Consider the following 26,798-nt stretch of genomic DNA (forward strand, 5'->3'; position numbering starts at 1 on the left):
TTCAATGAAAATATGCAGTGTGAATTTGAATATGCTTAATAAACTGAACCTAGGTCTATGTCAGAGGTTAGGACTTGAAAGTAAATGTTACTGACTCCACACTAGCCTTCAGTAGTTACTTAGTATCATAAGACATTAGTAAGTTCAGATGCTAGTTGAAGCAACATGCCATGTTTTTATAGGAACATACAGTAAGCTGTCAGTAGTAGATTATAAGTATCCCTACAAGAGATACTGTCATTTCTTGAGTTTGTGCCTTAGTACTAAACAAAAATTTGTTGTTTCAAAGTGAATTGAAAAAGGTGATGTAAAGTCTAACTTTAGAGGATCTAGAATGCTAGACTTCATTCTTCTACCCTGAAACTTTCAGTAGCTCCCCCAGAGTATCCGATTATAGGTACAAATTAGTAAAGTGACTCCTTAGTAGCAAAATGAGAGAGGGATTGGAGTAGAGGTAATAAGGAGCCACACTAGTTGGGAGACTTTTACAGTAGTCTGGGCAAGAGGTGAAGGACTTAAACTAGGAAGATGGCAGCAGAAATAGAAAGGGGATAAACATGTAAGGGAGGTTAAGAGGAAATGATTTTGTAAACAGCTATATATGTTGGGAGTTGAAAGATGGGAGGACATTGATTGGGGAGAATTAGAATGATTCCAAGGTTTGAGTGAGGAATGGTGCTACTACTAATAGGAATGGAGATAGTCAAGAAGAAGAAAGTTTGAATGGGAAATTCAATTCAATAAACATTAAATATCTGATATATACATACATACGAAGGATTAGGCATACAAAAAATAGTTTGAGAAACTTAAATATTGAGTGAGGCATATATGTAACTATAATATAAACTGTTTATTGAAGGTTTTTGCATATGGAAATTCCCTCTAAGCATTAGGAAGATTACTTTGGCAGTAATGGGGAAGATGGAAATTGCATGATCATAGAATGAGGCAGATGGCAGCCTTGGGGAAGAGTATAATGATATTCCTTCCTTTAAGTTTAGAGGAGATCATATGTGAAGATAGGAAAATTTTAAGAGAGGAACTTGAGGAAGCTCTAACTATATGGGTCCAGTATCCTCAGTGGAGTAAATCATCTGTCATTTTGGGGGATGGGAAATAATTACCATAAAGAATGAAGAAAGGATTGCCTAGTGAGGGTTCAGCCAAAGTAATGGGTGCTGTAAATTATAGTAATTGGTATCAGCATGACTTCATTACTTACTACAATAAGTTGTATCTCCATCATAGGTCAGGAATAACACCAGTGAAATTGGATTATTGTGACTACCCAGTATTGATGATGAATGGGTAAGAAATGGTGCAAGGTCAGTGGGAGACAGGAATCTAAGACATTAATTATCCAATTATTTGATAGTAGAATCTTAACTACAAATGGAGGTAAGTGAAGCTATAACGGGGAGGTAAGCTTAAAGAAATAGTAATTGGAGGTCTTTTCTGGAATTGGGTGTAGTATCTGAAACATTGTATTAATATCTGAAACAGAATTTTAATAATGCTTTCTGTTTCATTTTCAGGCATGCATTGATGATAATGTTGATATGGTGAAATTTCTGGTGGAAAATGGAGCAAATATTAATCAACCTGATAACGAGGGCTGGATACCACTACATGCAGCTGCTTCCTGTGGATATCTTGATATAGCAGAGTAAGCTAGTAATGTGTTCCTTATGTCAATCTGAGCCTTGTTCATCGCTGTTATTTGAAAGACCACCTGAGATTTCATAAGAATCCCTATATAATCTTAGTTAGTTAGTTGTACTCTTGACCTTGGAGGCTAACTCTTCTGAATAGAGATGTCCTTATCTGTATTGTTTTAGTCTCAGCATCTAAAATGATGTAACACTTTTTCCTACAAAGAGGAAGATATCCCATTCGTAACTTTGTATTTTAGTATTAATTACTGTGTATGTTTCCTTTTAAATTGTTTGAGAGAACCGTAGTGTTCTCTTATTTTATCTTTTCAATTCTTGATTTACTTGCCCACATGTACCCCTAAATGGATAGGGAAATTCATTATTAATTTTTAAACGGGCTACTTCTGAGAGAGAAAATGATCTAGACTTATTTTGAATAATAACTCTCAGTGAACAAATATTCCTCTGCCAGATGTTTGTGGTGATTCCCTAAAAGCCATATTCTTAGATGGCTCGTCATAAATTTGTGTCTCTTAAAGAATCAAGTTATTTCAGCTTTATAAGTGGAAGTTTTGTTTATCTACAAAATGTGTTTCTCCTTTCCTTTTTTCTTTTTTAAATAACCTTTCCCTTCTGGCTTAGAATTAGTAATGTATATTGGTTCTAAGGCAGAGGAACAGCAAGATGGAGGTTAAATGACTTGCCCAAGGTGACAAGTGAGATCAGATTTGAACCCAGGACCACCTGCTCTAGACATCTGATTCTCAATCCACTGAGCCACCTAGCTGTCCTCTTTTTAACTTTTTAAATACATTTTTATTGATTTCTTCTGTTTTTTACATCATTATAGTTATCTTTAGGATCCCTCACCCTCCCTCTCCTAGAGGAGGAAAAACAAATTATTTCTTTTTCAAATGATTGATGTGTTGAAGAAAGTCCCAAAACGTATATAATATGTAAATTCTGTGGATCTCCCACCTTCACAAAGAGATGTGGGTTCTGTTTCCTCATCTCTTCATTCAAATCAGACTTGTTCTTTTTGTTTTGTTTCTTTCACTTTAGGAGAGTGAATAATTGTTTTTGTCCTTTACATTTTTGCAATTATTGTATATGTTGTTTTTTGACAATGCTTATTCACTCTGCATCAGTTCATGTATATCTTTCCATGCTTCTCTGCATTCATCTCATGTCAATTCTCCAGCACAGTAATATTTCATAACATTTATGCATCATAAATTACTTAGCCATTCCTCAATTGATAAGTATCAACTTTGTTTCCATTTCTTTTAAATTGTTGCCATGAATATTTTCACTGCAAAATTAACCCTCAAAAATCAACATTTCTACATAATAGCAAAACCTCAGAAACAAAAATATAAAGAGAACTCCCATTCCAAATAACTCCAAAAAGGATAAATTGATCGACCTACTAAAGCCCACAAAGTCAACAAGTAATAATTGATCAACTTTCATGTGTTGCTTATAATTAAGTTTTTCTATAAATGTATATAGTTTTTTTAAAATCCTTGATTTGGATTTAATATTGAGCTCAGCAAAGAAGGTGTAAAATGTGAACTCAAGTTTTGTTGAGGAAACCACATCTAATTGTAGTAAAACTAGCACTGATTAAATAGGTTAAATTAAACTTTTCTTTTAAATGATTGTTGTGTTTACAGAATGATATAGTAAGAAACTTGAATTCAGGAAACCTAGGTTCAGATCTGCTTTTTAACAATATCTGATTCCAACTATAAAAAATGTAATAGTCTGAGAACAAGGAGATTGATGTAGGATGCAATAAGAAGAGAATGCTTTATAAAAGAATTTGAGCCTGATTTCTAGTTTTAGAGAAGTTATTTAATATTTGACTTAATTTCCTTACCTGCAAAATAGGGCAGCCAGATAGATGACTTCCTTGTTGTAGGAAATTACCAATTGTGGAAACTCCCTCTTCCTATACAGGTCAATAACTCTTCTTCTGCTCAGTCTTATAGGGTTTCTTGGGCACTGAGAAGTTAAAAGGGCTTGCCTGTGGTCACATGGTCAAGATGTTTCATTTTGTATCATTCATCTTTCTATTTTTAACATAAATTCCATTTTTGAATCTATTGACATTCTTAATGTTGTTTGTATTTATTGCTCCAGAGTTTTTGACATCTATGAATTTGCTTTAAAAACCAACAAAGAACCACTAGAAACATAATTTTCATTAATATAGATCTATTATTCAATATTCTTTAAGAATAAATTACCAATAAATTTTCCTCTTTTCCCGATCTTGGGAAATTGGGCCTAAGGGTATAGAGTTTATAACTGGGTATAATTCCAAATTGCTCCTCAAAATGGCTGGATCAGTTCATAGCTCCACCAACAGTGCATTAAATGTCCTTATTTTTCTACACCCTCTCCCAACATTTTTCACTTAGCTCTTTTGTCATTTTAGCTAGTTTGATGGGTGTGGGGTGATATCTCAGAGTTGTTTTACTTTGCATTTCTCTAATCAGTAGTGATTTAGAGCATTTTTTCATATACCCATCTGTGATTTTGATTTCTTTACCTGAAAATTATTTTTTCATATCTTTTGCCCATGTTTCAATTGCGGAATGGCTCTTATTCTTATAAATTTGACAAAGTTCTCACTATATTTTATATATGAGTCCTCTAAGAGGCTGTCTCTAAAATTTTTGTCCCAAGTTTTGTGCTTTCATTCTGATCTTGGCAGTATTTATTTTATTTGTTCAAAAACCTTTTAGTTTAATGTACTCAAAATTATTGATTTTATATTTCACAATACTCTCCATCTCTTGTTGACTCAAATTCCTCTCTCCATAAATCTGATAGGTAGAATATTCCCTATTCTTCTAATTTACTTACTGTATCTCCTTTTATGTCTAGGTCATAATCCATTTTGATCCATTTTGATCTTAGTGAATGATGTAAGATTTTGATCTATATCTAGTTTATGCTAAACTAGTTTCCAGCTATCTCAACAGTTTTCACCAACACATTATTTCTTATCCCCCAAACCTGGATCTATGATTTTGTTAAATACAAGATTAGTATAATCTTTTGCTGTTCTTTGTTGTATGTTGGTTCTGTTCTACTGATTCACCTTTCTTTTTCTTAGTCAGTACAAGATAGTTTTGAATAATTACTGTTTTATTTAAAAGTTAAAAATCTGTTACTGCTGAATCTCTTTCCTTTATATTTTTTATCTTTTATTCTTCCAAAATGAATTTTTTTTCCTAATTCAAAATAATTTTTTGGTAACAGTTGGGATGGCATTGAATAGGTAGATTTATTAAGATAGGATTGTCATTTTAATGATATTAGCTCTGCCCATCCACAAACAATTAATAGTTCTCCTACTGTTTTGATCTGATTTTATTTGTATAAAAATGTTTTATAATTATGTTCTTGTAGTTCCTGAGTTTGTTTGGGCAGTTATACTTGCAAGTATTTTATTCAATCTCTGTTTATTTTAAATGGAGTATCTTTTTTTATCTCATTTTTCAGGTCTTCATCAGTAATCTATAAAAATGCTGGTGATTTCTTTGGGTTATTTTGTATTCTGCTATTTTGCTAAAAATCATTGATAGTTTCATATAACTTTTTAGTTGAATTTCTAGGATTTTCCATATGTACTTTGATCTCATCAGCAAACAGATAGTTTTATCTTTTTCTTCTCTTATTCCTATTGCTAGCATTTTTAATATTTTGCTAAATAATATTAATGATAATGGGTATCTTTGTTTCATTCCTGATCTTATTTGGAAAGCTTCTAGCTTCTCCCCATCACAAATAATTCTTGCTCATGTTTTAGGTAGATACTTTCTATAATTTTAAGAAAATCTCCATATATACCTATGCTTTTCAGTGTTTGTAATAATAGGAAGGAGTATTTTGTCAAAGGTGTTTTCTACATCTATTGTTATAATCATACGGTTTTTGTTACTTTGGTTGTTGATATTATCAACTATATTGATAGTTTTCCTTATATTAAACCACTCTGCATTCTTGGTATAAATCCTGTTTGGTTACAATCTTTCTGACATTTTGTTGTAGTCTCCTAGGTATTTTGTGTAAGATTTTTGCATCCATTTTTGTTCATGAGGTTGGTCTTTTTGTTTTTGTGCTTCCTGGTTAGGTATCAGCACCATATTTGTTTCATAAAAGGATTTTGGTATTACTTGAACTGTAAATGTTTGTTAGAATTCACATATGTGAGGGTTGCAGTTTGGGCAGTTGGTCTCTAAAAGGTTCACCATCACTGGTCTAGGCAGTTAATTTTTTTTTTTTTTTTTGTTAAGTATTCTTCTAAAGGCCATTTATAAATGAAAACAGGAGTCAGCACAATACAGTGGAAAGTGGGTTAGATGTAGAGTCTCAGGAGCTTGATTAAAACTATGCTTCTGCTTCTTAATATATCTGTGAAACTTTGGAAATACCCTTTAATTCCTCATTTTTTTTTAAATCTGGATTTAACAAACATCAAATAAAACAAATTTCCATATACATTGCAGAACAGAAAAGGAGATTATAGATGAAACTGCACATCTTTGTTGCATAGAGCTTGCTATTCTTTTTTAAGCACCATAAATTCAACATGGAACTATCAGAACTGTCATAGTTATCTGTGGTTCCTTCTGGCCTTCCTTTTTTGGTTGTTGCCATTATTTTTGTGGGTTTTTTTTTTTTTTAACTTTTGGTATCCCTAACCCCCTTTCCAGATTGGTTGGATCAAATCACAGCTCCACCAAAGAATGTTAGTGTGCCTATTTTCTTGCAACAAGTGTGATTTAGATTTTTTTTTTAATGTCACTTTTTCCAGTATAATAGAAATGAAGTGGAAACTCATTGTTGCTTTAACTTACATTTTTCTGATTTATAGTCTGTCCAGTTCTGGCATCCTCGGATAGAGAGGAATATGGAGAATTCAAGTATGGTATAAAGAACTACTGAAATAATGTATTCTGAGAGGAAAAGACATAAAAATGAAGGAGGAAGTAGGATTATGAAATGTGCCTCTACTTTGTCTACCCAACATAATTAAATTAGGAATTATACCCTTTGTAAGATGTTTCTTATCTCAACCTTTTAAATTATACAAGTGCCTGCCTTCATTTTACTGGTAAGGAAAATGAGGCCCAGAGATGGTAAAAGATTTGCAACAGTCATGTCAGAGCTACTAGAAAATAGATTTTCTAACTCCAAAGACATGTTCTACCAACTATAATTATCTAATAGCCCACATTCTCAGGGGCTCTCTCACTTTATATCCATCAGTATTGCTATTTATCATCCAGTTAAATAATAGAAGACTAAAACAAGAATATTGTTTCATATAAAACAAGAAATTACCATAGGGGAAGAAAAATCCAAAGTGACTAGAAATATTGGTAAATATTGGGATTATAAAAATTGAGACTTCATATTAGGGCTGGGAGGAACAAAAGAAGTTGATTCCTTTTCCTTTTCTTCGTCACTGTGTTCCCCTCTAATGAAAAAAGTCTATTCAGATTCCTTACAATTGAAGATCAGTAAATAAAGATGAAATCTCGAACAGTTTGTGCATCTTTTCATAAGGAGTGAGAGCTTATTTAGCAACCAGATAAATTAGAATTATATTCTCTCTACAGCCCTAATTAAATCTATTAATTGATGACTGAGTGAGCAGGAAGACACATTTAGAAGTTTCAAGACAGGATGGGACCTTTAAGGAAAACATGATTTTGTTTGAGGATTGTTTGGAGAGTGATAAAAATTTTGTTTATTTATTGGAAGATATACTTGACATAATGAGAATAGGGTTTTTTCAAGCTTTATAAATTCTCATTTTATGTAATATTATGGAAGATATTAATTAGTATCGTCACTTCTATAAGATCATAGCTTTTACATTTGTTTTTAATAGTTTAGTCATTGAAGATATGAAACAATTCACAAAATTTTAGAAAATTTAAAGAAAATTTTAGAAATATTTATTGCATAAAATAAGATATAAGTGATTTCAGTTCAGAAAAACTGGTTTAGTTGTATCTTAAATTCTGTTTAATCATAACCTTTTGTTTTCAAATTGAGTAACAATTAGTTTGAACTCCTATGTGCAGTACAAAAGTTCTGGGGGTACAAAGACAGAAAACAAAACAGTCTGACATTAAGAAGTTTACATTCTCCTGGGCTTATAAAAATACATGGATTTATTTTAATCATATTACTTTCCCTCCTTTCCCATTCTGCCTCCAGATGCTTCCCTATCTAACCTTGAGTTGTTTGCCAGATAATTTCAGTATTTGAATACTCCCATCATCTGCTTTCTTTCCTATACTGTATTATCAAACTCTGTTTTTAAAATTTTATTTATATTCGGAGGCCTTACTCTGGTGATCCCTTTTTTTTTTTTTAAAGAAAATTAAAATTTGTTTAATTGATCGAACATTTCATAAACACCTGTGTATGCCTTGTCTTTTTTAAAAAGATTTTTCATTTTCAGTTACAAATTCATTCCTTCCTGTTCAGAAGGCAAGAGATACAATACATATGAACTCATGCCAAATATATTTTGACATTAGCCATATCATGAAAAAAAAGGAAAATAATATGCTTGAGTCTTTACTGAGAGTCTGCCAGTTAGTTCTATATCTGAAAATGAATAGCATTTTTCATCATGATTCCTTTGGATTTATCATATGCCACTATATTGAATGAGAGTTGCTAAGTTTTTCACAGTTGATTATCTTTACAGTTATTGCTGTTATTGTGAACATTTTTCTCTTGATTCTGCTCACTTCTCTTTTTGTCACTTCATTTAAATTTTCTCAGGTTTTCTGAAACCATGCCCATTATCATTTCTTTTAGTACAGTAGTATCCTATCACAGTCATATCATAAAATTGTTCAGCCATTCCTCAGTTGATAGGCATCTTCTTAATTTCTACTAGAAAAATAACTATATTTTTGTATATATGTCCTTTTCCTTTTCCTTTGATCTCTTTGATGTATAGACTGAGTAGTGGTTGGTCAAATCTCTAGGTCAAAGGGTATACACAATTTTATAGCCCATTGACCATAGTTCCAAATTGTTCTCCAGAATAGTTGGACTAGTTCACATCTCTACCAGTAAGGAAGGGAGTGTGTGTGTGTGTGTGTGTGTGTGTGTGTGTGTGTGTGTGTGTCCCTCTCTATTTTTTCACATCCCCTACAGCATTTGTCATTTTCCTTTTTTTTTTCCATGTTAACCAATCTGATGGGTGTGAGGTGGTAGATCAGAGTTGCTTTGTTTTGCATTTCTCTAATAATTGGAGATTGAGAGTGTTTTTATATGACTTGATAGTTTTAGTTTCTTCTGAAAACTACTTATTTATATTGTTTGAACATTTATCAGTTAGGTAATGGCTCAGGTACTATGACTTTACTCTCAACTTATTTTTCTGTACTTATTGCTATAATTCTTTGTTGGTCAAATAGAATTTTTAAAAGGATTTCTTTTATTTACATAATCTGAAAAAATCACCTATGTACAGATAAAAAAGTGGGTGTCATTTTTAAGTGGAGTAATTTGTTGTTTAGTTAAGACCCCTTGGGGGGTTTTCTTGTCCAAGATAATTGCCATTTCCTTCTCCAGCTCATTTTACAGATGAATAAGCTGCGGCAAACTTACCCAAGTCATACAATTAAGACATGTAGGAAGCCAAATTGGCCTAGACATATTTAATTAGTTGTTTGCCAGATTTAAAAAAAAAGCAGAATGAGCTTTAAAAGATCACATTTCTTTTGATTTTGGACTGACTAGCATTCCTGGTGGGCTCTGTCTCATTTTCCATCTTAGTTTCCCTATCTTCAAGCCTTCTGCAGGAGACTTTTTTCAGTCCCCAGCTGTCTCTCTCAATGTACATAGTTTATATATTGTCCGTTCTATTAGAATGTCAGGTACTTGAAGGTGAAGACTGTTTTGACCCATGTTTATGTCCCCACTGATTAAACATACAGATTGGCACAAAGGAATTGTGAAATTCTAGAGATAACTCACGGAAGTCCTAAGTTCAGATATGACCTCTGATAACTTTATAGTTGTAACCCTGTACAAGTCACTCAACCTGTTTGCCTCAGTTTCCTTAACTATAAAAGGAAAATAATAGCCACTACCTCTTAACAGTTGTGAATATTAAATGAAATCATATTTGTAAAAAGCATTTAGCACAATGTCTGGCATACACTAGGTGCTATATAAATAGTTAGTCTGATAACTGCTTGTTGGTTGTGTAACCAATATAACACTATAATTTCAACAAAAAAACTCATTTCATTTCATTAAACTACAATTATTTATTAACGATAGCATTTATGCTCTAGAATTTATATAGTGCTTAAAGGTTGGCAGAGAGCTTTCTCAATATCTTTTTTTTTTTTTAACCCTTGTACTTCGGTGTATTGTCTCATAGGTGGAAGATTGGTAAGGGTGGGCAATGGGGGTCAAGTGCCTTGCCCAGGGTCACACAGCTGGGAAGTGGCTGAGGCCGGGTTTGAACCTAGGACCTCCTGTCTCTAGGCCTGACTCTCACTCCACTGAGCTACCCCAGCTTCCCCCTCAATATCTCATTTTAATTCTTCACAAAAGTCCTATGAAGACATCCTATTTCTGTTTCCATTTGTTAGAAATAAATAAAAGACAGTGCTTAAGTAACTTGACTCCTGCTACACTCATATATAATGCAAAATTTTGTTGTCCCCCCCATCACTTTCATCAATTTTGTCCCTACTTTAGAACCTACTGTTGATCTCAGAAAAGGTGTCAAACTTAACTGCTGCAAAGATAAAACACAATGTAATTTGTGGTTTTTGAATTCTGCTTGAAACCATATCTGTTTCTAATTGAGTTTGATACTTTAATCTATAAGCATTAAATCTAAACTCTTTTTTAAAAATATTATTTTGTTTTTATTTGAATTTATTTAATTAATTTAGGGTATTTTCCCATGGTTCTATGATTCATGTTCTTTCCCTCTCTCCCCCTCCCCCAACCCACCCCCGAGTCAATGAGCAATTCCACTGGGTTTTACATGTATCATTGTTCAAAACTTATTTCCAAATTATTAATATCGGCAGTAGAGTGATTGTTTAAAGTCAACATCCCCAATCATATCCCCATTGAACCATGTGATCAATCATATGTTTTTTATTATACAGTAAAATCTAAACTTTTAAACCTGCTTCTCATAGCTGCCTTTTGATTTGCCTTAGCTCACCCCCTACCCCACTCCTAATGTATAGAGAACCAGCTCTATATTTCTGGGGTTTCAGAGTGGTGTTTAGTGATGTCAGATTGAATGAGAACAGTCAGACTAAATGCTTAGCTCATAACTGCTCCAACTTGCCATGGAGTCTTGAGTTTAATATATACTGGTTTCACACAAAGAGCAAAGAGAAAGAATCGGCTATGAAGGGGTTACAAATTATACAAAACCCATTAAAGTCTAAAAAGTAGAGAGATAGGTACAGGGTCAAATGCCAAATTCCAACCATCAATTAGTAGGAGGTTAATTCTGGGAGCAGAAATATATTTCATAGAGATTCTTACTAATTGAGTCCTATACTCTTGATTTACAGGATTATACCAGGTCAGATAAAGTCTTGTCTAGCTTTGTCTGTTTCCGGCCTTGATTATCTAAGTAACATATTTTTTGAAGTTCAGGCTTCTTAATTATCAAGGAGAGAAATTATTAACTCAGTAGCTGCTGGTCTGCTAAGGACTCAAAGATTTCCAATAAGAATATTAAGAAAAGGTGGGGATCTGAAAAGGAGTCAAAAGAGGAGTCTCAGATTTTTACCTTAGATAACCCATTCTGTCTGCGTCCTGACATGCAGTGCAGAAAAAATAGTACACACAGTTTTACTTGCCGATGATTTTGTAATGGCATCCAGATAAAATATCTGTTACAGACTCTATTTCTCTAAATGACTTCCAATAGCCTCCTGGAGGGGTCAAGTTGTTTTTGGATTAACCAACCTGCTGGTACCAGAGCTTTTCAGGGCTCAGGTTACCAGGACCAAACACAAAGACTGCCCCAGCCTGGATTGGTCACTTAGGGAATCCAGATAACATTGGCCTTCCACACTAATGGACCACTGATGTCTTATCCTCATTCTCTCTTGACCATGCCACTCAAGGCTAGCTGGTAAAATAAAGATCTGAGATCCTTCTAGGTCTGAAATGTGGATATATTAAAAGATTTCCATTCCTTTGATCATGATATAGCTTTTGGTTTTCGTTATATCGCTATCCTTTTGAGGACTGTTTTCTAGCTCACATAATCTGTGATTTTTTTCTTTAATCATATGTCATTTCCCTTTTCTGAATTCCTCATTTGTATTTTGTCACTGAGTTGCTCTTTGACTTTAGGCAAGTTATTTAATACCTTTGGCTTAGGCTCTTAATTTACAAAATTTAAGAAGTGTGATCTTTGAGGGGAATTTTAGCTCAAATTTGGATTTAATATATATCTACTCTATATATTTTAAATTCGTGTGTTTATATATACATACACACATAATTGCGTCTCCATTAAAATATACAAATAGGACAAGTTTGAAGACAGAGGCTGTTTTTGTCTTTTCTTAATTCCCATCATTCATTTTGCAAATAGTAACCAAAAGTTAATTAATTGACTGACAAAAAACTCTGGAAGTATACATTTCAGATTGATACTATCTAGGTGTTAGTTGCTTTAAATAAGTTCCTCATTGAACTTTCCAGATGCCAATAAATCTCTCAATACTTTTAGTCAGAACTTTATTCCTAATTGTGTTATGTATGCCAGTATCTTGTCTTCAGAATCTAGTATTCCAAATCAAATTCAGATGACATTTTGCTAGTATTAGAGAATCAACAAAGTAAAATAATGTTTTTCAGTGCAACCATACATATGTATGGACCTCTTTATATTAGTTTGATTCCTTCTATTTGAAAGTCACATTTAGTTCACTCAGGAAGGGCTGATAATGCATTAAGGATAGATGAGACCACATTGATCTTAAATTGTTTTCTTAGATAATGCCATGTTTTATGTAAATTCATCTTGCTATTGTGTTGGTGGCATTTTTTAAGCAGGCAACAAATTTTACATAGGACATGAAATACTCTTTAAGTGTTCAAGCTGTTGGGTCTATTGTATATATTTACACTACTGAACAACCCTTGAAGGTTACATTGAATCAAAGGCTTTGCATTAATAAAGGCAGTTAAATCTTTCTGTCATTTTTCAGGTGACTTACTAAATATAATTGCCAAATAGGATTTTTTTGACATGCCCTTTTTTCTCTTCAACCAATATAGTTTTCTTATAACTGTGGGAGTGTGTATAAATTACAAGTGACAAATTATAGGAGAATATGTTTGGTCATGATAAGTAGGACAATTGTAAACCTTTTTAAATATTTTCTTTTTTGATACCGTCAGCATTATAGTTGTATTTGTGATGTAAGATTCAAGAACCGCTTTTTAAAATGAGTATACAGTGTATCCATCTTATTTTCCAAATCATTTGATTCATTATCCCATTCATTATTAGATATAATTTCACAATTTGTATTAAGTGAAGATTTTTCAGTGACCTCATGTTCTTCAGATTTTTATTTATTGATTTTAGTAAATCTTCCCTTATTTTATTTTGTATGTATCTAAATTTAGGGATGAAGTTGTCCCTTAGAATTACTCTACTGTTATATGTGTTTAGGAGCAGTGGGTACTTTTGACAAAAAATATCATGAAACTTTTGTAACTCGTGAGATGTTTCTAGTTTTATTCTGTTTATAGTTTATATATATACTAGTTTATAGTATATTCATGTCTCTAGTTCATTTCAAGCATAAATGTAGTTTGCCTAGTTTAGTTATCAGTACCATCTGAACTTTTAAAGCATTTCTGGGAGGTAGGATATTGTTATTTTTGATTCATTATGGTATATATTTTAGCTTTTTTGGTTGAAGCACTGCCATTTACTCACCAGTCATCCATTTCAACCTAATTATTATAATGATTTTGAAGAAAATCTGCCTTCAACCCTCTGCCTTTTGAAAATTGCCTGCTGTATATAACTGTGTCTGGCATTCTCTTACTTTACTGTTACTTTCTTTTTCCCAAACCCTGTCATATGGATTGATAGATTGGGTTTTGAGGGTGGGAAATATTATTATTGTCAACTTTTAATATATATAGTAAAAAGTTTGAAGTGGTTTTTTTCCCCTCCCTCTTCCTTCCTGATAGGAATATAGATTTATAGTGCAACAGCAAACTCATGTTTGGGAGATAATTAGAGGAAAACAAGAAACTTGATCCAGATTAAAATTAGAAATGAATAGAATTGTATGTATTTATTTATAATTCTATTTAATTAATCTTCTGTTTACATTGTAGATATTTTGTATGTACAAATTTGATTTTTGCTTTTCTTTGCATCTTTAGCATTTAAGTGTTTGACACCTAAGCATTTAATAAATGTCCTTTGACAGACTGATGCACTTGGACCTACCTTAGTTACCTACTTTCTAAATCCCAAGCAAGGGACTCTTTCACCTGGGATCCTGAAATAAAGTCTAGGTGATCATTTCTGAGGTATGGATCATATTAGATAACTCCTAGGTCCAGTTTTCTGTTGAAGCTTCATGGTTCTGTGATAATAATAGCTCTCATTTATATGTATGCAAGTTAAGGTTTAAAGTCAAAGATGAGAAGTTGTTAGTTTATTTTAGTAAAAATAATTTCTCAGCTACCCCCACCCCCCAACACATACACACACTCAAAATCATATTTAAAATGAAAACAATAAAAAAGTCATATGATGATAGAAGTAAGCCATTAAAAACCTTTGCTAAGAGTGCTCATTTATACTTAAAAATAAAACCCCTAAAAAAAAGCATAGGCACATAAAGGCAGTTTTGAAATATATTTTAAAGTGTATATCTAAAACCAAAATCTTTATTTAATGTAATGGAAAAACATCAAAAGCTTTCTAAATAAATAAAGATCCCAGGTATCATTTGACATAGCTTTTTTTTTTTTTTTTTTTTTTTACATTTTTTTTTTAAACCCTTGTACTTTGGTATATTGTCTCATAGGTGGAAGATTGGTAAGGGTGGGCAATGGAGATCAAGTGACTTGCCCAGGGTCACACAGCTGGGAAGTGGCTGAGGCCGGGTTTGAACCTAGGACCTCCTGTTTCTAGACCTGACTCTCAATCCACTGAGCTACCCAGCTGCCCATTGACATAGTTTTTTAAAATGCTAGTAATAATAATAATATGGGAAATTAAATTATAAACATTGCCAGAAATGAGAGTTATTCCTGTTTGCCTAGAAATTGTTAGTTTTCTTTAAAAAACATTAGCCTAAAAAACCAAATGGAGACATTGAGGTTTGAGATAGGGACTTAAAATTTCATAACACAAGGCTATGAGAAAATTGATGAGGCAGCTAGGTAGCACAGTGAATAGAGCACCAGGCTGGAATTGGGAGGACCTGGGTTTAGATGTGACCTAAGACACTTCCTAGTTGGCAAGTCACTCAACCCTAATTACCTTACTCGTTTCCCTTTTTTGTCCAGAAAGTAAAAGTTTAAAAAAAGAGACAATTGGGATTTCTTTAAAATAGCAGAATATAAGATAAATCCACAAAATCCTCTATTTCTATTTACCAACTTTAAAAAAACCAGAAGGAAATAAACATAGCATAAATGGTATTAACAATTAGTATATTATGTGACTTCTGTAGACAAATTAGCATTCCATAAGGTTAATTTTAGTTGGCAACCCAACTGATTTTCCTCTACATATATAGTGATAAAAGATAGTTGAGCATTCTTGGCTAACCCACAAATATCTATTTAGTATAGAATGTGATTGCTGTGCTATACATTGCAATACTCTGGTATTTTGGTTTTTATTGTGCTGTTAATTCAACAAAATAAATTGAATAAGAAATAATATTTTATTTATCTTAAATCAGCTAAGGCTTTATGAATAGATATCACTTTTAGAGAATTTACCTTTCACCTGGCAGATTTGCAAAGATGGTAAAAGATAAAAGAAATAACCACTGTTGGAGAAGTTAGGAAGTCTGGTGACACTAATACATTATTTGAATTATAATTTGGTTCAACTGATCAGTTGAGTACAATGTGAGAAAAATTATTAAATTACTCACACTCTAATCCAGTAATCACATAATAAGGTATATTTCCTGAGTACATTTATGATGGAGAGGTCCTCTATATATGCTAGAAGATTCTTAGAACTATTTGGGGGGAAGGGACTTGAAAAATGAAGCTTGTGCTCTTCTACTAGAGAATGGCTTAACACATTGTTTCATGTGAATGTAACAAAACAAGTACCCTGTAAGAAATGCAGGCTATGAACAATTCAGAGGAACATGTGAAGACTTTTAGGAATTGATACAAAGTGGGGGAAAAAGAAAGCCGAATCAAGGTAACATCTACAGTGACTATGATCATACAAATGAAAATAACTAAATAGCAGTTTAATTTTTATTGACTTCTCTGGATTAATAGAGAAGAGGATATAGGACCTGAATATTGCAAATGTAAGACTAAATTAAAAATTGGCTGTTTTGCTTAACCGTTACGAAAAAAGATTCTTTTTTGTAGAAATGATGAAAATGTAGGGAATCATCACATATAGTACAGAGGTATGTTATAATCTAGGGGCAGAAATTACTATCTCTCCTCCCCTTTTCACATGCTTTTCCTCTCTCCCTCCCTCTTAATAACTTCTTGTCTTGTCAAAACATTTATTTCGTGCTATAAATGGTGTAGCAGCTAGTGAGGGGAAACCAAAAAGTATTCTTGACCAATACAGGGAGTAATTGATATGAAATAGAAGTAAGTGTTAACAATTTTGAGCTTGTGTAAAAGAAGGAAACTCAAAGGGGAGAGAGGAGGAAGCAGAGAGAATAGGTATTTATATAGTACCTATTATGTTCCAGATACTGTGCTATACACTTTACAGTATCATTTCATTTAGTCCTCACAATAGCCCTGCAAGGTCATGTAGGATTTAAATTAATGTCCAATACTCCAAGTGTTATATTTTATAAACTTTATTAATAATCACTAGAAGTAAAGGAATAAAAAGGTAATTATCTAACAAAATAAGATCAATTGACCAAGCTCTCTGCCTGTTTAAAAGAGCCTGCTCCACCAAAGCTGCATCAGGAAGAGAAGTGAGTGGGGCTAACCAAATTTATATCCTCCCTACGTCAGCACGTAATGTGAGGAGAGAGTGGGGTGCTGGGAATTGTAGTTTTTAGGGTAGCAGATTCTAATTACACAGTAGGCAGTGTTGTTATTCCCATTTTACATTTAAAGACATTGAAGCAAACAGAGGTTAAGTCTTGACTAGAGTCATACATCTAGTAAGTTTCTGAGGCTGAATATGAAGTCAGGAATTCCTGATTTCAGGCCCAGTCATTTATCAACTTTGCTCCCTTTCCAAGAGGAGAGGATAGGAAAACTAGGAGGGATAATTTGATACATTCCTTAGATTTTACAAAGAAATGAGGCTGGTGCAGAAAGCAAAGGATAGCAAAAAGAGGTTTTTTTTGTTTATTTGTTTCTTTGTTGTTAAGCTGTCTGTGGGGAAGAGATTCAGAGACTGGCTAAGACCACTGCTTGGTTGGTTGATAACTAGACAGGTAAGGCAGAGCAGCTCAAATGTTATTTCACTTCTGTTTTTTTCTGCCAAAGAGTATGACCTTTGGACTTGAAAGGACAGAACAAAAATGGCAAATGAGGAGTTGACACTGAAGATGAATGAGATGGTAAAGAGAGCACCTAGTTTCCTTTGATAGTTTCATATAACCTGACCCAGAAGAACTGGTGTGCTTGATGCTGAACCATTATCTACAATGCTTGAAACATCATGGAATTCAGGAAAGGTACCATAGGACTGGAGAAAGCATGAATGTTTTGCTTAACTTTCAAAAATAGAAGAGAATGAATGACCATTGAGTTCAATTTTGATCCTTGGTGAAAATCTAAGATGTTATTAAATGCTTATTTAATGATCATCCAGAGAAATAAGAGGGGATGACAGAGCCAGAGAGTTTGATCATAAGTGAGTGAATGGGGCAGCTGGGTAGCTCAGTGTATTGAAAGCCAGGCCTAGAGATGGGAGGTCCTAGGTTCAAATCTGGCCTCAGACACTTCCTAGCTGTTTGACTCTGGGCAAGTCACTTGATCCCCATTGCCTACCGTTACCATTCTTCTGCCTTGGAGCCAATACACGGTATTGACTCCAAGACGGATGGCAATTTGGAGCTATGCCCAAAGAGCGATAAAAGAATGCCTGCCCTTTGATCCAGCTGTACCATTGCTGGGATTGTACCCCAAAGAGATCATAGATAAACAGACTTGCACAAAAATATTTATAGCTGCGCTCTTTGTGGTGGCAAAAAAACTGGAAAGCAAGGGTATGCCCTTCATTTGGGGAATGGCTGAACAAATTGTGGTATATGTTGGTGATGGAATACTATTGTGCTCAAAGGAATAATAAACTGGAGGAATTCCACGTGAACTGGAAAGACCTCCAGGAATTGATGCAGAGCGAAAGGAGCAGAACCAGAAGAACATTGTACACAGAGACCAAATACACTGTGGTAAAATAGAATGTAATGGATGTCTGTACTAGCAGCAATGCAATGATCCAGGACAATTCTGAGGGATTTATGGTAAAGAACACTACCCACATTCAGAGGAAGAACTACAGGAGTGGAAACAGAAGAAAAACAACTGCTTGAACACTTGGGTTGATGAGGACATGATTGGGGATGTCCAACCTGAAAAGACCACACCAATATCAATAATATGTAAATAAGTCTTGACTACGGCAGGGGTGGAGGTGGGGGGGGGGGGTTGGGGGGTGGTGAAGGGTAAAGTAAAAACATGAATTATATAACCATGGAAAATTTTTCTAAAAATAAAAAATTATTTAAAAAAAATAAGTGAGTTAATGAATGGATGGCCATTAGAAATGGAAAGCAGTTTGCTAAGTGAGGAAGATACAAATGGGAAGGCAAAACAGTGCCTAAACCAGGAGATAGCACGTGGAGGAATTTTCTGTTGAATTTCAGATTGAAATGCCTTAGTGATCCTTAGGGTGCAGCAGCAAAAAGCAGCAAGTAACCCATCTTATTTAATGCCATTTCAATGGATTGTATCAGCGACTTAGATAGCAAGAACTTTGTTTTTTGAGTCTTTAGTAGCTATGTCTGCTAAGGAGACAGGACCCATATTAGCATCTGTGGAGCTGGGTGGTCATATCTATCTTCACAAGGGTGAACACTGGATGGTTGCACTGATAGCAGGGGGTTGGGGATAGTTAACAAAGAAATAAAATATGTGTTTATAAATACACAAGAGATGATATAAGGCCAAATTAACTCAGCTTGAGATGCATATGATCCCCTTGATCAATAGACAATAAACTTCAAAATTTGCTACTCTAATCATATTGCTTTCCTACTCAATGTTTAATGATTCCCCATTGATTGCTTAACCAAATAAAATCCTCATTCTATCCTTTGAGACTTTCTACCTTTGAGGAGCCTTGTCCTCCCTCTGCTGCTCTTATCTTGTATCTCTGCTTTGACTTGGGTTATTCTTCCTCTAATCCCTCTCCTGCTTCAGGAGGAGATTTCCTCACATTACATTTTATCTAATGTCCATTCTTTATGTGCATCCTTTGGTTCTTTGTGCCCTTGAAGTCAGGAAATATGTTTTATTACAAATTTTCTCAGTATTGAGAATAGTGCCTGTGTGTTCAGATATATCTTTACTATAGAACATGGAGTGTTCCTATATAATCACAGATTCAGAGCTAGAAAGGGCCCTAAAGGTCATTCAGTCCAACTCCCTCCCTTTACATATGAAGAAACTGAAGCCTAGGAAGGCTAAGTGACTTGCTCATAACCACTCACTATCAGAAGCAGAATGTAGTCTCAGGTTATCTGACTATATAGACAAAGTCTTTGTCTTGTGCCATACTGCTTCTTGTCCAAATAATGGGTCATGGCAGTTCTAGGATAATAGATGTAGAACCAGAATGGCACCAGGCACCATCTAGTCTATTTCACCCCCTCATTTTATAGATTATGAAACTGAGTTCCATGAGGGGTCTGACTTCCTCAAAGTCCCAGAGGGTAAGAAACATGTGAGGTGGAATTTCAGCTCCAGTCCCATAACTCTAGAGGCAATATATAGAATGCTTCTTTGTATGAAATATTTAGAAAATCAATCACTAAACTCTTATTAAATACCTATCATATTGCCAGGCATTAGAATTAAGAGATGTTTGGGGGGGGGGGCAGCTGGGTAGCTCAGTGGATTGAGAGTCAGGCCTAGAGACGGGAGGTCCTAGGTTCAAATCTGTCCTCAGACACTTTCCCAGCTGTGGGACCCTGGGCAAGTCACTTGACCCCCATTGCCTACCCTTACCACTCTTCCACCAAGGAACTAATACACAGTATTGACTCCAAGACGGAAGGTAAGGGTTTTCCAAAAAAAAAAAAGATGTTAGGGAAGGCTACCTGTAGAAGGTAGGATTTAAAATGTGACTTAAAGGAGACCAAGAAAGTCATCAGTTAGAGCATTAAACAGGCATGGAGGACAGCCAGGGAGAATGTCTTGCTCATACAACAGTCAGGAGGCCAAGTGTCACCAGATTGAAGAGTATGTGTCAGGGAGAAGGAGTTACAAAGACAGGAAAGATAGGAGACTCAGTTATGAAAAGCTTTGAATGCCAAATAGCATTTTGTATTTGATCCTGGTGGCAATAGGGAATCATTGGAGCTTATTTAGTAGGGAAGTGATATGATTGGTTGTATGCTTTTCGGAAATCACTTTTATGTCTGAATGATGAATGCATTGGAGCATAGAGAGACTTGAGGAAGGCAGAATCATCCATAGGCTGTTGCAGTAGTCCAAACATGAGGTGATGAAGGTCTGCATTATAGTGGTGGTGGTAGTGTCAGAGAGAGGAGGCATATTCCTTGGTGAAGGTGGGATTTGAAATTGATAGATGCTGGCAACAGATTGGATATGGAGGGGGAGAGTGAGGAATTCAGGATGATTCCTAGCTTGTAAGTGTCACTGACTGGGAGGAAAATGTTGCCCTCTATAGTAATAGGAAAGGTAGAAGGGGGAAGAAGGTTTAGGAATAAAAATAATCAATTCTATTTTGGATATATCGAATTTAAGATGTCTCTTTGGATATCCAGTTTGAGATGCCTGAAAGGCAGTTGGAAACGAGATTGGAGGTCAGCAGAGAATTGGGAACAGATAAATTTGAGAATCATCAGCATAGAAATAGTAATTACATCTATGGGAGCTTATGAGATTGTCATGGAAAAAAGTAGAGAAGGAGAAAGAAAGAGGGCCCAGGACAAATGCCTGAAGGACACCTATAATTAGAGGGTTAGATCTGGAAGAGGATCCACCAAAGAGACAAAAGGATGAGTCAGATAGACAAGAGAAAAACCAAGAGAGAGGTCTCCTGAAAACTTAGAGAAGAGAGCATCAAGGAGAAGAATGTGATCAATAGTATCAAAAGCTGCAAGGAGGTTGAGGAGTATGAAGTTTGAGAAAAGGATATTAAATTTGGTAAATGAAGAGATTATTAAGAACTTGGGAGAGGGCAATTTTGGTTGAATAATAAAGCTAAAAGTCAGACTGTAAGAGTTTGAGGAGAGCGAGTGTTGAGAAAGTGGAGACACCTTTTGTAGATGACCTTTTTGAGGAGTTTACCTAGGAATGGCAAAAGAAATATGGCTGATAGTTAATAGGGATGGAAAGATCAAGTGATAGGAGTTTTTTTGTTTGTTTGTTTGTTTGTTTGTTTCCATTTAGGGGAAACATGAGCAAGTTTGGAGACAGTAGGAAATGAGCAAGTGAAAATAAATGAAAAGCATGGATGAAAAGAGGGGGCACTCTAGTGGAGGAGGAGACAGGATGGAATGAGATTGAACCAGAACAATGATTGACCTTGGCTAAGAGTAAGGCTCTTTGTACATCATGTGACGCAGAGGTGAAGGCATTTGAGTGATAGCAAATGAGGAAGAAGGGTGAGTAAGGTAGGTCACAACAAATGATCTCAATTTTCTCTAAAATATGAGGCAGGTTCTCAACTGAGAGGGTAGGAGGAGGGGAAACTTTGGGAGGTATAAAGGGAGGGGATGAAAAGATTTGATTGAGCCGCTATGTAGTATGGGACAGTGATTTGATAGCAGCATTAAAGGCCCAGTTGTGGTTGTAGAATATAAATTTGTATTGAATATAATCAGAAAGGTTGTGTGTATTTTTCTCCTGTATTCATTCAGCAGCAAGTGTATTGGAGCAGAAAAAGGTGGAAATAATCAAGGCTGAAGCTTGGTTTGGTGTAATCAGCAATATGATAAGTGGATAAGGACAGTATAGGGTTAAACTGGTTCAGGAAGGGATCCATATGGGGGAAAGAAGAGCAGGTGTAGGGTAGGTAGCCTGGAAGAGAATTTAGGAGTCAAGAGATTAGAGATCACTGTGTGGACCATGAGGAGGTCTTTTTGAGGGAAGACAGAGGGGAGAGGTGACAAGCCAAAAGATTATGGTCATTGAGCAGGCTTTCAGATTTCTCTAACAAAGAGGTGAGCATATTAGATCAAGGGCATGACCATATTTGTGTGTGGCTGGAATCAGGTGGAGGGCTATGGGAAGTAAGTAGGTTGAAGAAATGAATAGTTAGGATATTTGAGGGAGAATCAGTATTTGCTGAAATCTAGGAGAGGACAGGAGTTGAGGAGAGAAAAATTGTGAGGCTTGTATACTGAACTCTGAGGAAGGAAGGGGAGTGACTGGAAAGGGGATGGGGTGGTATTTGTAGATAACAGCTAGTAGGACTTGGATTGAGTAGTAGATATAAATAACTTGAGTTTCAAAGGAAGAGAGGTTATTGAGTGAAGTAGGAAGGGGGAGAATGTGGAAGTGGCAGTGGGGTGTGAGGAACATTCCAGATTTCCTAAATTATCTTGTAATCTGAGGAGAGTGAGTTAAAGGTGCAGCTAGTGACTAGAAAGGATATCCCAGGGAGCTTGTATCATTAGAGGGAAGTCAGGTTTCAGTAAGAGAGGTAGTAGATGGAAAAGGAGTAAGAGAGGAAAAGTTTTAAGATTAAGGGAAGTTTTTTGTTTTTTTCTTATTCCAGAGGGGACGGTGGAAGGACTCAGTAGAATTAGATTGAAACTTTGGGGTGAGATGGTAATGAGGAATTAGGTGGAAGGAGATTTAGCTGAAAATCCACAGGAATTGTGTTACTATGATGTGAGAGTTTAACCAGGAATGAAAATGTCCACTGAGTAGAAGGTACTACTCCTCTACCCAGCGAAGTTGGTAGCCCAGATTGAACCGAAGGCCAGTGCAGTAAGAGATGAGAGGCACATGGTCCAATGGGAAGCCCCATTTCACAACTATATCCCTTCAAAGCTTGGAGATTAGGTAGAAGGTCAAAAGGAGGTCACACTTCCTCAAAAGATGATCAGTGGGAGATGAAAGGTCTGAAGTCAGTGGAAGGATTGCTTGTCTTTGCCCTGGAGTTTCTCCATAATTCAGTTTGGAAATCAGGCTGGCAGCAGGAGGTGGAACTTGCCCTGTGCTGGCATAGTTGGAAATGGTTGCTTTGGGGTAGATGGAGGATCTGCCCTTGCCTAGCCCTTTACAGCCTTCCCTCAGGGGATAATACCCTGCACCTCTCTTCTTGTACACGATCTGAATCTTTTCACCTGAGAACAACACATTTAAAATACAGGCAAATTAAAAGTTAAAAATTTAACTTTGAAAGTTTTGATTGATTAGCTTTCATAAAAACATTAAACTGAGGTTGTCATTGATTTTTAATTCAATTCATTATTTAATATGCTTAAAAATGTTTGCAAATGGAATTAGAGCTTCCAGATTTCTCTTTTACTCACAGCTGGACTTCACAAGAAAACCAAATTCTCTAAGACTTTTTGAGTTAAAATTTAATTGTCTTAAATTTCTTGTCCTAAAATCAGTGAGTTCATCTTTAGTTAGGTCATCATCTTTAATACTGTTTATATCAGAAAGAAAATGATTGTACTTTGTGATTCAACTTTAATCCCATCAATATAGCAGTAAACTTGAAGGAGTTCTGAAGAGTATCCAGTTTTTATAGATCTCTCTTTTAAAAGAAATTGAAAAAGAATTTTGCATCTCAATTCCATCTTGGTAAAATACTCTCTAGCATTTGAAAGTATGCAAAGATATCAGATTCTATTCATTTCTATATTGGCAGCCTAGCTAAGAAAGCTTGTAATTTTTCAGTAGTGTCTCTAGATTTGAAGATTTATCTCATTCATATGATTAAAACTAACCTTCTAGGTAAGCTGAAGGATCAGATCCATTTCAGTGATCCAAGAGTGAGTTTTCTTTTTCTTTCAGGAAAAAAAACCTTCTGCTGTTCAATCAAATAAGTGCTTCAGAACCAAGAGAACACAGTTGAATGTAATAGACTTTTCTACCACTAGCAATGCAATGACCTAGGACAATCCAGAGGAATTTGTGAGAAAGAACGCTATCCACATCCAGAGAAGGAACTGTGGAACCAGAAATGCACTAGCAAAATATGTGCTCGATCATGGAGTGTGATAGGGATCTAATTAGGGTTTTGATGTTAAAGGGTTGCTCTACTGCAAATATGACTAACATAGAAATAGGTTTTGAACAAAATGATACATGTATAACAGTGGAACTGCTTGTTGGCTTGGTGGGGGGGGGGGGGAGAATCATGTATCCGTGGGAAAATAGTCTAAATAAAAATTTAAAAAACCAAAAACGAATAAGTGCTCAAACCAAGACTTGTCCTCTTGGCGCTTATCTCTGTGTGGTAGGGGAACTTTTTTATTATAGCGATATTTTATTTTACCAATTATATGTAATAACAAATTTCCATATATGTTTTCCAAAGTTATATAACCCATATTGCCTCTCCCCTTTCCTTCCCTCACCAATGAGCTGGCAAGCAATTTAATCTGGGTTATATATGTATTATCATGCAAAACATTTCCATATTATTCATTTATAAGAGAATAATTATATAAAACCAAAATCCCAAATAAACTTAAGTGAAAATCACATACTTTGATCCGCAATCTGACTCCAGTTCTTTTTCTGAAGGTGGATAGCATTCTTTGTCATAAGTTGGTAGGGAAGCATTTTATATTTTGCTCCCATTTCTTGACAAAATCTTTTTTAAAATGACTTTTATGGATGTTGCCATTTTTAAAATGAGCATTTAAAAATGAGACTTTTATAGATGTTGCCATTAGAAGAGTCTCTGTTGCCAGTGCATATCTTTATAGAAAGGAGCTCAATTGCTCAGTAGATTGAGAATCTGGTCTAGAGATGAGAAGTCCTGGGTTCAACTGTGGCCTCAGACACTCCCTAGCAATCCTGAGCAAGTCACTTAAACCATATATATTACTGAGCATTGTAGGAGCACCTTCTTATGTAAAAAAATAGGATGTTTTTCTTTTCCCATCATAGTTTTGTTTGAGAAAGAAACTTTTTACTGTGTCCAAAAGGTACTCAAAAATAAGAATTCTTCATTGATTTCAGGGTACATATAGTTAACAAAAACAAAGAGCTGATTATTGTATGAGCAATCTGTAGTATGTATCTTGTAAGCTATATATTGAAGGAAGTGGCATAGCTTCCAGTTCCTCAGTGACTTGCTTCAGTCTTAAAAGAAATATCAACTATTCTAGGATGTATTACATCATTTGACAATGAAACCATTTCCAGTTTTTCAATACAGGTTTTATTGGCAGTCCAGTATGCACTTAAAAAAAAAAAATCTACTCAGTATATTGGTTCTGAGTGGAATAAAAGTGTCTGCCCACCCCAAATTACAATTGCAAATCTGGAGTCTGAAAATAAAGAGTAAAAGAGGAAGGTTTTTTATTCCTTTCCTGAAGGGGGCACTTCTACAATGGGCAAATTGAAATGTCTAGGCACAAGCAGGCAATGTAAGTAGGTTCCTAACTGCTAGACAAACCCCCTCCCTCCTTTCCCTTCTGGAGCCTGGACTTACCTGTGTATTCTAGCTTGGTTTTGGGTACCCTGGGTGAGATACAGAGAAAGGGTTACTTTTACATCCTTAAGAGATAAGGAAGCAACTGAGTTGTTTATTGCCCTTGAATCTGGGGCTTTTTGCCTTTTATCAGTATCTTTCCCTGAGCTTGTCCCAGAGTCTTTAGATAAACAATCAACAAAAGGTCCTTGAAATTTAAAACTGTCTTGTCATCTCTTTCTTAATTGGGTCTATTAACTGGTACTTTCGCCTTAAGGATATTGGCAGTATAGGCCAAATATCTTACTTTGAGAATCATATACTTTTATTTCACTCAGTTCTAAGGCAGAAGAGCAGTAAGGGCTGGACAGTGGGTAGTAAATGAATTAAATAATAAATTGTTTGGTCTTTATTCGATTCACTTATTAAATAAAACAGTAACATGAACCAGTACAATTCAGAGTTTGCTATAAAATATCTTTGGTATTGTTTGGTAGGGAAAAGTAGCAAATATAAATTTACTTCAAGAGAATCTAAAAGACTTAAAAAAAACACCAGTGGCTTCCTTAAAGGTTGTTGACCTCCAGTTTTAAAGATATAAGAAGATTAGGAGGACTATGTAGACATAGTGGGTAAGGTGGGTAAGCACACTTTAAATTCTGTGGAGATCGGCAGTAACAGTCAAGTAGGGGTCAGTAAGAAAAATTGCTGCAGTTCAAGTATTAGATACTTAATTATGTCCCAGGTATTAGGCTTGGAATACAAAGAAAAGGGGAAAACAGCCACCTCAAGAAGCTTAACACTGGGGGAGAGGAATATGTCATGTATAATTAAGAGAGAGTAATTTAAGGAGTGAAAATGTACTAATAACTAGTATCAAGGATATCAACAGCTATTTATTTAATTATATGACAGTTGAACCTTGCAGGAAGAAAAGGATTCAGAGATGATGATGATGACAGACACCTTTGCTACTTGTACCTCATCAATTTGCTCATTTGCTTCTGCCTTTTTTG

At 35.0% G+C, this 26,798-nt stretch overlaps 1 protein-coding gene across 13 annotated transcripts in view; it reads left to right on the forward strand.

Annotated features, from left to right (window-relative positions):
* The window catches only part of PPP1R12A (protein phosphatase 1 regulatory subunit 12A), a 199,045-nt gene that overhangs the window by 73,374 nt on the left and 98,873 nt on the right, over window positions 1-26,798 (forward strand). For all 13 annotated transcript variants that reach the window (XM_044679905.1, XM_044679897.1, XM_044679895.1 and 10 more), the window contains exon 2: window positions 1,539-1,669. In XM_044679905.1, the coding sequence (XP_044535840.1) occupies window positions 1,539-1,669 (131 nt within the window). The remainder of the gene's footprint in view (window positions 1-1,538; window positions 1,670-26,798) is intronic.

Source organism: Gracilinanus agilis, chromosome 5 (assembly GCF_016433145.1).
Source record: "Gracilinanus agilis isolate LMUSP501 chromosome 5, AgileGrace, whole genome shotgun sequence".
Lineage (NCBI taxonomy): Eukaryota > Metazoa > Chordata > Mammalia > Didelphimorphia > Didelphidae > Gracilinanus > Gracilinanus agilis.